We start from the raw sequence: 14481 nt of genomic DNA on the forward strand, positions 1-14481 counted from the left end.
CTAAGATTATAACAATAGATTTGACACAGCAACATTGGAATTGCATATGGGATATGACCATCTGAATGCTTATACCACTTAGTCTTATTTACCTTTTCAGATTGCTCCACTTATGAAACTTCCAACATTCAACTGTTCTGGTGAAAATGTTAAAATAACTCAACTGAAGTCTCTGCTATAAAATAGAAGGAGAAACATCAGATGAATACATTGCATACTCGCTGTTAGTGTTTCATTGCTTATTTTCAGGTCCTGTCTGTTCTGATCATGGGTGGTCTGTTGAAATGGGTTTTTCATGCAACAATGTCTGTGCAGGAATTTTTTTATAATCAGTTATATCTCACAACTGCAGGCAATTCTTTTCTTGGATGCCTTTAGAAGACCTCAACACTGTATATCAGATCCCCACCACAAGTCTCCAGGATTCCCACTGAGGAGTGGCACTTCACATGGCACCGTGGTCCCTGACTGTTGTGGATGACCGATTTACAACGCACAGTGATGACAACAACCATAGGTTCAAATCCCACGTCAGCAGGAGTTACCATGAAGGTTTTGCATTCTCAACCTCTCTCTCTCTCCACACCTGATCTGTAACCCTCACCAGTTGTGTCTTTTTAATGAGATAGCAAACCCTATCATCTTCTGGGACTATAGTGGCTTAACCTAATGTTCACCTCTTTGTCCTGCACAGACGAGGACAGATTATCATTGATTATGTAACAAGAGGTGGGATTTTATCAATCGTCTGTCATTTCAGATATTGTAACTGGAAGTGAATACCTCTTCTGCTTTCTCTCTGTTAGCTTTTTTACCACCCAATTATAATTAACTTTCTAAGGGTCAGGAGAGAGTTTCCAAAACAAGTTGTGATTTGCATTGGGGAAACCCACTGTCAGCTGACAATGCTGCCTCTACAGGCTGCCTGTAGAGTCTCATAGTTAAACAGGGAGGCTCTCGATCACAGCCACAACATTCTGCCCAGATCCATTCCCATTAACATAAGACTTCAGAGCACAATGAGCTAATGTTCTTCACATCTTAAATTTCACTTATAAATATTGCACATTATATTGGTTTCACTTTATTCATGTTAACGGTATTTGTTGAATTTAACTTGGTCAGAAGGCTGAATGTATGGGCATGCTCTCTTGGTTGACACGCATTGATGGTTACAGGAGAATGAGGACTTTGTTCCTTTCTGTGCTTATTCTTTGTTGAATGTCCCTGTTAGTCCCCAGTGTTGTACTCCCTATCTGTAGGACATGGGTATGCATACGAGCTCAGCCAACTGTCCCTTCTGTGCATTGTGAAGGACATTGCCTAATAGCACTCTCGACAGGGATAATTGAAACATTGTAGGTGAACCCAAAGCCCTGTAAGCACACAGTCAACAGCATCCTAACAATGACCCACCCTTTAGGTCCCTTATTTTTAAGTATAATAAGTATATTTACCACACTCCCATCCAGGACATAGACTCTTCCCTCTTCACCGTTCCATGACACTGACCACACTCTCTATCCTCTCTTAGATCACTCAATCTTTCATGTCCCTGAGCTCACTCCATCATCTCCCCTCATCTCTACGTGCTGGTCCTGAGCCTCCATGCAAGAATCCATTCTCTGGCATGTTGACTTGATCTCAACAATAAGTCTTTATTGAAAGCTCTTTCAGGCTAAGGAGCAATCACAGCATGCAAATGTGTTACAAGTTCGAACCTGCCAGACCATTGTGAGGCTCTACACTATTGACTGTAATTACTGCATTTCAAACCATTGCTGGGAAATTGAAATTGTCGCTGTCATCTTATTAATGCGCCACATGTTTCAAGCCACTATGGTCTTCATAAAGAAAAACAGAAATTGCTGGAAAGCATAGCAGGTCTGGCAGCATCTGTGGAGAGAAATCAGAGTTAGCATTTCAGGTTAAGTGACCCTTCCTCAGTACTGGAGTACTATAGTCTCTGTAAATTTCTCCTTAGCTTTGAGGGTGATGTATCTGCTCCAACTGATGGGCTGGAGGTATAAGGGGGCAGCAAGAGGAAGGTGTGATAGCAATGGTAGATGTATGGGGTTGAGATGGGAGAGCAGTTGGACATTATGCATGAGTTCCAAGTGTCAGGGACTGTTGTTGGGTGAGTGAATGTGCATTGAACAATGTTAGGTTAGTGGTGCAATGAGTAAGAGATGTCATGTCAGCAAGCTGTTGACTGACCTTTACCACTTGTGGGAGATCATTAAACTTAGTGTGGTGCCATTGCCAGATCTTCTGGTTGAGATGCCCAGGAATTGACCTCCCAGGTCAGCTGTTCCAATCCCTTCACAGGATGATCCTGGAGGTTAGACTGCTTTTCCCTCCTCCCTTCAGAACTCTCCTCTTGCCCAATTTCAATACACCCAGCACTATATTCATCACCCTGGATCAAAGGGAGCAAAATGTTTTATTACTCTTATTTTGAAAAAGACAAGACAGACTTGTTTTGTACAGAACCATTCAAAACTTCAAGATATTACAAAGCAGGTTACAAACAGGGAAGTGTTTTTCAAATGCACTCACAGTTGTAATTGTGAAAAGATGACAGCTAATTTGCACTCAGCAAGCTCCTACAAGCAGCAATGTGTTAAGGACTAGATAACCTGTTCTGTGATGATGATTGAATGCTGAAAGTCCTAAAAGAACTCTCTTAATCTTGTTTGAACTCATGCCTGAGATTCTTCTCACTCATTCACAACCTCAGTTTAACCATTAATCTTTCATATGAAATCTGGGAAAGCAGTCTTAATGATTGCTGAAAAAACCTGAATGTGAAACCAGAGAAGCAAGAAGGCAACTCCTGACACCACTGTAATGGTCTGTCCTTATTACTGATGCTCACATTCTGCCTCACCGCACTCCCATTACTTCCAGCATCCATGTAATGGTTCCCCTCACCCTCAATCACTCTCCTGAATCACCACACCTCCAGGCTTGGTGACTAGCCCCCAGCCCCAGATTTCATGTTTTGCCGATAATTGATGCCAGACCTTCCAGCCATTCATTACTCCTCCCAGTGTATCTCCCAACTGTCTGTGATCATGCCCCACTCTCTATCCCCACATGGGTGAGGCCACATAGCTATCTGAAACATGAATGAATGCATTAATCATTTGGCAGCATCTCAGAAAAAGTGGGGAGATTTCTGTGATAGGGAGCTCAAAACAGACAGGAGGAGACTTGGCACAAGAATTTCTGGATGGTTTTACAACTCTCCCATCAAGTGAGAATAACCTTACAGGAAGTCTCAGCGTCCTTGGGTCCTAATTGTTTCTTGAAGATTCCTGTTTGCCTCCTAAGGGACAGATCCTTATTAGTAAAGAGACAGTAATGGCACAGGGATCTGTGGCAAAAGCACCATACACTGGGACCATTCATTTAGGACCATGGAAGGCTGCACATTTATGAAACCCACCATTGGAATGCTGGGACAGCAGTGTGGACTCCATGAGAAAAAGAATTGAAAACAAAATTAATTGGTAGACAGACATTTTAGCAAGAAGCCTGGATACACCTACTTTAAGGGTGAGTGCACATCAACGTTTCTGAGTGTTTTAGGCAGGTCAGAGTTGTTCACAATTTGATGCTTATCTTGAGTTAATTTGTTACTCGTGATCCCACAAGCCCCAGTGCAGGGGTGTCATCCCAACATAACTGAGAGATTTCAGTCTCACAACTGCTGAAGGTGATGAAAATATATTTCAATACCTCAGTTCAGAATTCTGTATAAAACGCACAATGTTCCGTTATTTTACAATGCAAATTTGGGAGAGGACAGACCACTGAATATGCTAAGCCTATTTAAACAAAAATTGCAATCCTGCTCCTCACACTTCAGTTGCTGTGTGTTTTTTTTTAAAATTCCCTTTTTTGTGCTGCAGTGAATGGAAAGATTGAGCGAGACAGGAAGGAGAATATTGGCAGAGCCTGGGGAAGGGCTGCATTTGGCAGCTGTGTGTTCTGTTTGCACACACACACTGATAAATGTAGGGAAATTCTTTCAAGAGGGCAGAGTCAGTGCCTGTCTTAACTATTTTACCGGTTGATTTGAGGGCTTCATTCACTACAGCCGTTGGATATTTTAGACTGTGGCTCTACCAGCCAATCCAGGTGATCTTTATTATCTACTACAACAAGCGTACCAAAAGGCCTTCCCTTGAGGTAAAGTAAGCATAACTATTAGCACAGACTCACACAGTCTTTTTCATTTGCAAATGTACTTTCAACTAACCTACTCTGAATTTCCACGCAGTCGAACTGTGGACAGGAATTGATTTTAATCTGTGTGCTTTCCCTCGAGTGCCTCTTGTTTGCTGAAGCATCTTCCTTTTTACATGTTTCTGATTCCTGTGCGTACTCTTTGACTTAGAGCTGTTGTCCTTTCCTGTTGTCCAGGGAATAATTTTCTGCGGAGTTGATAGGTAAACCCAGATGTCTAGACTGGCTGGAAATCTGGAAGCAGAGGTTGCTTTAAGCAAGGGTTTGTGCAGGGTTAGCTATAGAAGGGAGAATGATGCAGACTGCAGACAGCTTGCTATTTTACAGCATGATTTGGCATAAACGGTCAGTGAATTTCGATTAATCTCCTTGCTGCTGCTCCAGGTAGAGAACTAAATCCAATCATTATGCTACGTTGCCATTGGTTTTGAATGCTGCACTGGAATTAGAGCACAGTAATACAATCTTTTCAGTATAGTTTGTACAAAATTAATGGGCTGCCAACAGTGATTGGGCTAAAGACCTTTAACAATTCATCAGGCAGTAAATCAAATCCGGATTTTTTTATTTACATAAGAATTGATGCATGTCCTGTTATTAAAAAGTGCTCACTTTGTGTACTTTCATTAAATGTTTTCCAGAACAGCCTTTTGTACTATGTGGTGATTTTGGTCTGTTTGTACAGCTGACCTGATATAAACTGTCCAGACTGAGAAGAGCTGTTCTTGTCGTTCTTAATGGAGCTTGATGTAGGGGTTGAATAAGCATAACTATGAAATGTTCTGGTCTTCAAGTTCAATTTAGCCAAATTCATGTTTAAAATAGGTTTTCTTGTATTACAATTTTTATGATCAGTTTGCCTAACATTACTGAAATATACTTAGAGTAGAACTCTCTTTATCAATGTAACAGTGTATTTCATGAAGTAGAAGACTTGATAGAAGTGATCAAATACTGGTCAAGTATGCAAAATGTCATTATACATCATAACAGAGGTCATGTCAGTTAGGAAAAAATGAAGGAGGAGCAGAGGGAAGACAGTTAATAACTTCAAACTGATTTCAGATGCTGCATTAAGATGAAAACTGTTGGGATACTTCCAGATGTTCCATTATATTATGTGTCCTTAATTCGTAAGCTTGCTTTTCATAGATTCAGATGACATGGATGTTTAGCTTGGCTTTTAACATTTTAAACATGGATTACATTTATAACAGGAATATGCAACTTCATGAGCCAGTATTGCAGCTTTTCTAATTCTGCTTCAAAGACAATGTCAGACAATTCTAAGCACCCGTAATAAAGTAATGTCATTTTGTTTCTCTTGGCACTGATTCTAACGTTGGGAAAGGTTATATTGTTTGCACTCTAATCGTGATGATGGAGCCAAGATGGTAACCACTAATGTGGTCAGGATGTGATTATGAATGAGCCACATATGCAAAGCCTCTGGAACACAAGGATCCACGGACTGAGAGGTGATAAATGACTGCATTGCATCTTGGTGACATTCTGTTATGCCATACAGAGCATAGAGAAAAAAAGATAGATATTCAATTATAACATGTTCATCACAATATTGGGGCACCCATAGTGCTTAGAAACCAATTAAGCACTTTTCAATTGTGATTAATGTTTTTTATATGTAAAGCAAAGCAAGCTCCCAGAAACAAGAATATCAGATAAATTACTTTTAAGGGCTTTTTGATGGACATCAGAAAGAACTCACTACTTTTCTTTGAAACTTTGGATCTAACATGAACATCTGACAGGGCAGATAGATCCTAAAGCATAGGAACTAGGAACAGGAGTAGGTAAAAACAATGACTGCAGATGCTGGAAACCAGATTCTGGATTAGTGGTGCTGGAAGAGCACAGCAGTTCAGCGCTGCTCCTTGGATGCTGCCTGAACTGCTGTGCTCTTCCAGCACCACTAATTTAGGAACAGGAGTAGAACATTCAGTCCTTTGAGACTGCTCTGCCACTCAGTAGGCTTGGGGCTGATCCCCTATCTCAGTGACATATTCCCGCTTTCTCACCATACCTTTGATGCCTTTATTAACTAAAATATTTATCTATCTCTTTCATGAATAAATTCAGCGACTTGGTCTCCACAGTCTTGTGTGGTAGAGAACTTCACAGGTTCACTACTCATTTAGTGAGGAAATCTTTCATCATCCAAGTCCAAAATAGTCTATTCCATAACCAAAGACTGTATCCCCTAGTTCTAGAATCTCCAACCAGGGAAAACATGCTCCCTGAATCTAGTCTGTCCAGCCCTGTTGGAATTTTATACATTTCAGTCAGATCTGCTTTCAACTTCTAATCTCTAGTGAATACAGGCCGAGTCAACCCAATCTCTCCACATATATCAGCCCAACCATCTCCACTACCTGCCTCGTAAACCTCCACTGTGCTTCCTCAATGGCAAGGAAATCCTTTTTTAGGTAGAGAGATCAAAACCAGACACATTACTCAGATGCAGTCTCACCAATGCCCTGTATAACTGCAGCAAGACATCCTTACTTCTGAACTAAACTCCTCTTACAATGAAGACCAACATGCCATTTGCCTTCCTGATTGCTTGCTGCACTGGCTATTTTCATTGACTGGTATACAAGAACATCCAGATCTATTTGTATATCCACTCTTCCCAATTTATCACCATTTCAATAATGCTGCTCCTTTCTGTTTTTTACACTGAAGCATCTAACTTCACAGTTGACCACATTGTACTGCATCTGTCACATGCTTGTCCACTCACCCAACTGGTCAAGTGGTAAGCACCAAATATTAGAGAAGGGACTGAAAGGAAGCGCAACACTTTTCAAAAGGGAAGGAGGGAAAATAGGATGATTTTTGTAGCTGATAATACAGCAGCATTGGCAGAGTTTTGGGAACAAAACATATGTTTCTTTAATAGATTTGGTGAAAGAAAGAGAAGACAAAAATAATAACATGGAGGCAAAACATATATATATATTTTTTATAAAAGCTAATGAGGCAAAAAGGGCTGGATTATCCTTTTGTGTAGTGACTGTTTTGGATGCAAAACCTACCCCCATGGAAATCTGTCACGCATTAGGAATTTGACAGGATATACTCCGTTAAGCAGAATGAAGACAGATTCTCTGTTCTATTAAGGATGTGGGCACACTTTCAAAATTGAAAGGCTAATAAGAGGCTTTCAGCTTGAAAGGAGCAGTAGGCTGTAAGGGAAACTAATTGTGAGATATATCAGGACAGAAGAGGGAGTCATTATCTGACAGCAGATAGATGCTGTACTGTAAGTTAGATATGTTTTTACAAAAATGAGAACTTATTGTTTTCAATCCTGCAAAGGTAAATTGACAATTACCTTGATCAACATTGTATCTGTGTTGAGGTGCATAAAAACAGTTCTCCCATTGGAAGAAATGCTCTAACGTATTCAAAACAGAGGAAGACATTGCTTATGATTCATGCTGATATGGTCTGAAGTGATTAAAGTGTCCATGGTCCCTACAAAAAAGAACTTGCTCTTGTCACAGTGAGAAAAAAAACCAAATTGCTAGACTGGTGTGATTCACAGGACATCTGGTATAGCTTAGACAAGATAGCTGGAGATTTTTTTTAGTTTTAATAGACTCCATTGTTATAAGGGAGCCCATTGAGCGCTTTGTTCAGTTTCAATCAAACCTACTTATGTTAATTCGAGTCTTTGTTCACATCTTGAATGACAGTTTATAAAGTCTAATAAAAGAATATCAGTCTTTGCTGGGTTAGTGAAATAAATGTTTGTCTTTACAAGGAATTGGCCACTTGAGAGGATTTAATTTCTGTGGATGGGTTTTATGAATAATAGCTTTTTTCAGGACCAACCATGTTTGAGTAAGAGGTCTATTAGATTGTTATATTTTTTCATCTCCATGGTAAAAACTTGGGGCAGAAACTTATAGGGGTCTGAGTAGAATGGACTACACTGAGATTTGTGGCAGAATCAGGCAAGAAGTCCAGCAAGGCCTATCTCAGTTTCTGGAGCATCTCACTGCCTCTTTAAGTATTTTTCAGGTGGCAAGGCACATTTCCTGTTCAGGAAGGGCTTATGCCCGAAACGTCGATTCTCCTGTTCCTTGGATGCTGCCTGACCTGCTGCGCTTTTCCAGCAACACATTTTTCAGCTCTGATCTCCAGCATCTGCAGTCCTCACTTTCTCCTATTAAATGCCTCATTCATGCACAACTCATCTCATTAATATGCAACTTCCTATTTTGCCAAACAAACTCGACACTGAGAATTGTCAACATAGAAGTCAGAGTGAGTACCTGGTGGTTTCAACTCGCTGCTGGCTTTGAGGAATCTCCGTGTTGTTCAGCACCAACAGTATCTCTGGGCACTACCCGTGGGTTGCTTGTTGTCATTGGTCAGAAGTCTGAAGCAAAAACCATCCTTGGGGGGTGGGGGTGGTGGTGGTGGGGGTGGGGGTTGTTCTGGATGTTGATTGTTGATGAAATCAAAAGGGGCCGTGGGTGTTCATTACCAAGAAAAGGATGGGGATTCAAAACTGAGGGCACTGCAGGGGCATATTTAGAGGCAGGGAGAAGATAGTAATGAGGGAATCTCAAGGTACCTGGGGTGGTAAGTGGAATGGCATTGGAAGGTAAGGGGAAAAGGAAGGCAGTGGGGTTATTTGCAGTGACCACCACTATGGCAAGGGAACTGAGAGGTGCAGCATGGGAATCATTCAGATGTAATGTCGTGATTCAGGGGCAGGGAGGAGGAGAGTAGGTTCAATGCATTGGGTCACCCCATTAGGTAGAATGGGTGGAAATAGGCTGTCAGGGTGGTGCAAGGGAAAGGGGGCGGGAGTTGTGGAGAGGAGAGTATTTGGTGACCAGACTGGGTCTGCTGCTGATGATGGCTACCGTGACCTGTGTTCCCTGCTAAATGTGGATTGCAACTGGAAAATGGCTAGGCCAATGGCCAGAGTGGGCAAAATCAGTGTCAGTTTGATGGGGAAAAGTGTGGACTCTATGTCTGCTGGACTCTAGGGCATTGAAGGGGTAAATACATGAAACAAGCGTTAGCAAAGTACAGCTACGTTTTATTTGCAATCATCTTTTTCCCCATTTGCAATGTAAATGGAGTGAATGTGCTCAAGTTCAAATTCTGGTCATCGGTGAAATGCACCATGTGATTGGTGCTTGCAAATCTGATAGCATTCAATGATGCAGAAGTTAGTGCAACAACTTCAAAAGAGGCAAAATCTAGCCAAGGGCAACCCATCACTTATGAATCATCCAAAGGAGCTATGGCATAAGTGGGACAGCATTGGACGACACAGTAAGCTGCAAGGAATGGGTTATTGGCAGTGACCACCACTGTGGATCCCCAAGGCGAGTATAGAGAATCATTGCCACTTCATTTTGTTTACTTTTATGTGGGACATATGCATCACTGGCTGGCCACCATTAAGATTAGATTCCCTACAGTGTGGAAACATGCCATCTGGCCCATCATGTCCCACTGACTCACCCAGACACATTCTTTTGAATAATGCACCTAACACTAGGGGCAATTTAGCATGGCCAATTCACCTGACCTGCACATCTTTGGATCGTGGGAGGAAACTGGAGAACCCAGAGGGTGGCTCATGCAGACACGGGAAGAATGGGCAAACTCCACACAGACAATCGCCCAAGTCGGGAATCAAACATGGGTCCCTGGCACTGTGAGGCAGCAGTGCTAACCACTGAAACACTGTGCCGTGGTGGTGGCAGTGGTGGGTTGGTGGTGGTGAACATTCTTCTTGGACAACTGCAGTCCATGTAAGTATGACAAAGGACTCTACTGAATGGAAATGAAAAGTAGAATTATTCATGGAACTGGGATGGAAAAGGGAGGGTTGAAACGCAGCATTATTGATATAATGTGTTAGTCACTCAGCCAATGCAGCAACATTATCAGATCAATGCACATATTGCATCCAGAGCTGTGGTGGAACAGGCAAGTGGGCTTCTGAAGCTGTGGTTCTCTTGCTGGAATTGATGCTAATGTACCACAGCATCTTGGCTTGTCAACTCAAAAGGCCGCAGTACAACTAAAGTCAGTGGGAGCTCAGGCAACATACTGCACTGTTTAGAGTCACATCTAACACAGAGAAAAATGTTTTTGGTTGTTCGAGGTCAATAATTTCAGTCATAGCATATCACTGAAGGAGTTACTCAGGTTGGATATTTTCTAATCAACCTGTTCAGAGATGTTATCACAAAAACTTAGAGCAGTAGGACTTAGACCTGGGCCTCTTTGTCCAGTGGTAAGGGCGCTACCACTATATCACATCCCTCAGGATCGTGTCTTCAGCTGCTTTATTAATGACCTACTCTCCATCATAAAGTTGGAAGGGGGATGTTTGCTGATGATTGTACAATGTTCAATGGCATTCATGACCTTTCAGATATTGGACCAGTTCATGTTCATATGCAGCAAGATGTGGGCAACATTCAGGCTTGAGCTGTTACATGACACAATATTTGTGCGAAACAAATGCTATGCAATAACTATTTCCAACAGAAACAAATCTAACCATCTCTTCTTAGCATTCAATGTAATTATGAATACTCAATTTTCCAAAATCAACATCCTGGTGGTTTCCAATGACCAGAAAAGCCCTGACAGCATGCCTCTCTTTTCAGCATATTCACATTTAGCACCTCCAAGTGACAAGTTACACCTCCTTGACTCTCCACTTCTTTGTACCTGACCACCCAAGGTTGACAAACCTTGAAGTACTTCCTAAAGACTTGAAAATAGTTAACCCTGTGTGTGACTATTTACTTTTGAGGTTCCGTACCCCTTCAAATTGTCTCAGCAGTCTCTCCGGAGAGCCCACTCATGCATGTGCTCTGCACAGCAAAGACAATGTGTAAAGGCAGCAAATTCAATTTCATTTAACAAGACGACCTTACAGGTTCAATCTGTCATCCTTATTCATAGAACATTGCTGACGCAGTTGATGTTGCTCTGTGATTGGAATTGTTTGGTTCTTATCTTTGCACTTGATTCGTTCAAGTAAAAGCAGTATACTGTTTCTATTATGATAAGAATACTTAATTACATTATATTAACGTCACAGAAATAAGTCACAGCCCAATTCTTCCCATCTCATTCTCACCTAATCTCGGTACATACTTGAATGAACCCAAGAACATATCAGCAAGGAACAAGAGTAGACCACCTGTCCCTTTGAGCCTGTCTATCATTCAGTAAGATCTTGGCTGATCTGACACTAACCTCAACTTTACATTCCCGCATATCCCCAATAACCTTTCACCCCTTTGTAATCAAGAATCGATCTACCTCTACCTTGAAGATATTTTGTTTCTACATTCATTGCTTTTTGAGGAAGGGGATTCCAAAGAATCTTAACCCATTGTGTTGTTTCCTCCCCACGTGCTAATCTAGCTTTTCTTAAATTCACCTATGTTATTACTTGAAATAATCCAAAAACTACCAAATTCCATATTCTAACTACTAACTGCATCAAGAACTTTCTCCTGAGTTACTCAATTGCCTATTCATCAGTTCCTTTCCCTTCCAGGAAAACTCTGCCAAACCACACACCAATCAGGCAGAGGTGAGGCCACTCACAACACTCAATCGAAACCCCCAGGACAGAGGTTCTGCCCAGCAAGCATTTCTGTTTGGTCAGTGACTACTGTCTCTGCTGCTGAACAGATCCACTGCGGAGGCTGTGGCTGATGGTAGAAGAGCACACTCAAAGTCCAACCATCATTGAGAACCAAGGATAATGGTAAGCCATGTGAAAGGCATGGGCAGGTTCTTGGAGTTAGGGAAAGGGTGAGATGGGGGATCCAGAGGACAACCCCTGCCTAAATGTCCAATGTTTCAATCAGCTTTAGATCAACCCTTAGATCAAGGATTCCCCTGCTCCCTTCCCCATCCCCACCAAATCCTGAGATGACAAGCTGCCTGCAGGGTAACCAGTGTCATAATTATCACATGACAACAGGCTGGAGTTGGGTTGATCCCAGTGGAGCTAGAATGAAGCCCTTAACAGGTCCTTAATTGACCACTTAAGGGTTTCAGTTTGGGGGCAGGACTCAGTGGGAGGGTAACTGTGGACCTTCCCGCTCAGAATTTAATTTCGCCGAAGGTGTGAAGACAGATTTAGATTCACCACCACCCCCCCAATTAATGTGTTTCCTGCCCCCAGGCTCGCCAACATCGGGGGGCAGAATATTCCAACTATCGTGCGTGTCTCACACTGCATCTCACATCAGTCCTGGACCCGGGGGCCTGTGGTCTGCAGGAGCTGCGTGCAGAGTTGTCATTATTCAATGGCGTCTCTGTCTTTCCTCACTGAAAATCACCATCTTGCTGAGACTTGTAGGAATAGCTACACAAAACTCCCTTGCCAGCATTTAACTAATTCAGGATGTGAACTCAGGAGACACCATGTGGATGTTTCTATTTTTAGACTCTAGTTCCCTGCCTGGAGTTGTAATAATTAGCCGTTGTAGAGTTGTGGACAAAGGTTTTGCTATATATTCAAAGTGGCACTTATTTCAACGTTATGTATTAAAATAGATGCTTTGGGTATCCTAATTGATTGTATGAATGAAAATGATTTATTAAAATTCCTTGTCAGACAGACGTTTTTTAATGAGCCTGGTCTATATAACTCTAATAGAGAGGATGCCATAAACAATGAGCGAAATTCAAGCTCCACACTGAAAACTGTCAAGTCAGCTGAAGAAAGAACAAGCATTTGTAATACATGGGAGAAACCAACTCATTAGAAAGGGATAAACATTGTCCTGCATCAAAGGAAAATGGAACAGCCTGGTTGAAAGCAACTGGATTCTGATTTATTAATTTATTGCAGATAGTGCTGGCTGACTGGAGACTGTAACTGAAAGCAGATGTTGCTGGAAGAAAGTTAGGCCACCTCACATTAATGAGAAAATAAAGAGGCTCCTGCAGTAGAGCTGGGGCAGAAGAAATCCCCTTGCGGTACCATTGGTTAACAATAATATGCCAAGGTTCAGAAAGCAGATACTGTGCCCTTTAATAACAGATGTGGGAGAGCTGTGCTTTATAAACTGTAAGTACTAAGTGAATGATCAAAGTCCAGGCATGGGACACCATTAAACCTGATCAGAAGTATGAGGGCTCATTCTGATGTGCTGCAATACTTGAGAAGATAGCAACATTTGTCACGTGCTGATCAGAGCAGGACTACTGAACATTCTTGGTGGCCGGGTTTCATTATGGTATGAATTGGTGAGATGTGTGTTCACAATGAGCATCAGGGGAACTTGTCTGTTGGGGAGTGTGAAGAATTGGCTGTCTGCTCCAGGAGGTAGCTGAAAGGGTGGAACAGGATTTGGGGGGCAAGGGAGTAACTGTAAGGGGACCAGTGGCGAGCCACAGCATTGTAACAGAATGTGGAACAGCACCCCTATTTCCCCCCAAAAAATTAGGTACTTTCAGTGGTTTCTTTAAGGACCCTTGGTTGGGTGTTCCACACTGGAGCAATGACAGGCTGACCTGCAGGCAAAATCCCTAGTGGGTGAGTTTGTACCCTAAGGTTACTCCTAATTGTTTCTGATGTGGGACCCATTACTTCAGGATACAAACATTGTTTGATTATAATTCTAGTTACAGCCTAAGTTTCATAGTACTATTACTTGTGTCAGTGTGGATGCAGGTTAGGGGACGCAATCTGGGGAGGTGACATCTTAGTGGTAGTATCAGTGGACTGTTAATCCAGGGATTCAGGTGACATTCTGGGGACTTGGGTTCAAATCCCACCTTGGCAGTTGGTGGAATTGGAATTCAACGTTTTTTTAAAACTTGGATTTAAGAGTTTAATGATGACCAGGAATCCATTGTTGGGAAAACTCATCTGGTTCACTAATGCCCTTTAGGGAACACAACTGCCATCTTTACCTGGTCTGGCCTATATGTGACTCCAGACCCACAGCAACTTAGTTAACACTTAACTGCCCTCTGACAATTATGGATGGGTAATAAATGTTGGCCTCGCTGGCAACATCCCATGAATGAATTAGGAAAAAAAAGGTATTTCTCGTCACAAATACTCTCCTGGGAATCAATTTTACTCTCTTCATATCACTTCAACCAATGGTGACAAAACTGAAGGCAACAGTAGATTTATGAAAGCAGGCATGATATTGCACAATGAGGTACAGGAGGCTGATG

General features: G+C 42.0%; 1 protein-coding gene across 2 annotated transcripts in view; it reads left to right on the top strand.

The window, feature by feature from the left end:
• The first annotated feature begins 4032 nt into the window (after nucleotides 1–4032).
• Nucleotides 4033–14481, top strand: part of LOC122551286 (spermatogenesis-associated serine-rich protein 2-like) — a 157709-nt gene continuing 147260 nt past the window's right edge. The window contains exon 1 of one of the 2 annotated variants that reach the window (XM_043692962.1): nucleotides 4033–4197. Coding sequence is in view for 1 of the 2 variants with exons in the window: in XM_043692960.1 (XP_043548895.1) it covers nucleotides 4547–4599 (53 nt within the window). In the remaining variant the exon portion in view is untranslated. Of the gene's footprint in view, nucleotides 4198–4327; nucleotides 4600–14481 lie in introns of those variants that run through there. The other variant, XM_043692960.1, reaches the window with a different exon arrangement.

The sequence above is a fragment of the Chiloscyllium plagiosum genome, chromosome 7, assembly GCF_004010195.1.
Source record: "Chiloscyllium plagiosum isolate BGI_BamShark_2017 chromosome 7, ASM401019v2, whole genome shotgun sequence".
Taxonomy (NCBI): domain Eukaryota; kingdom Metazoa; phylum Chordata; class Chondrichthyes; order Orectolobiformes; family Hemiscylliidae; genus Chiloscyllium; species Chiloscyllium plagiosum.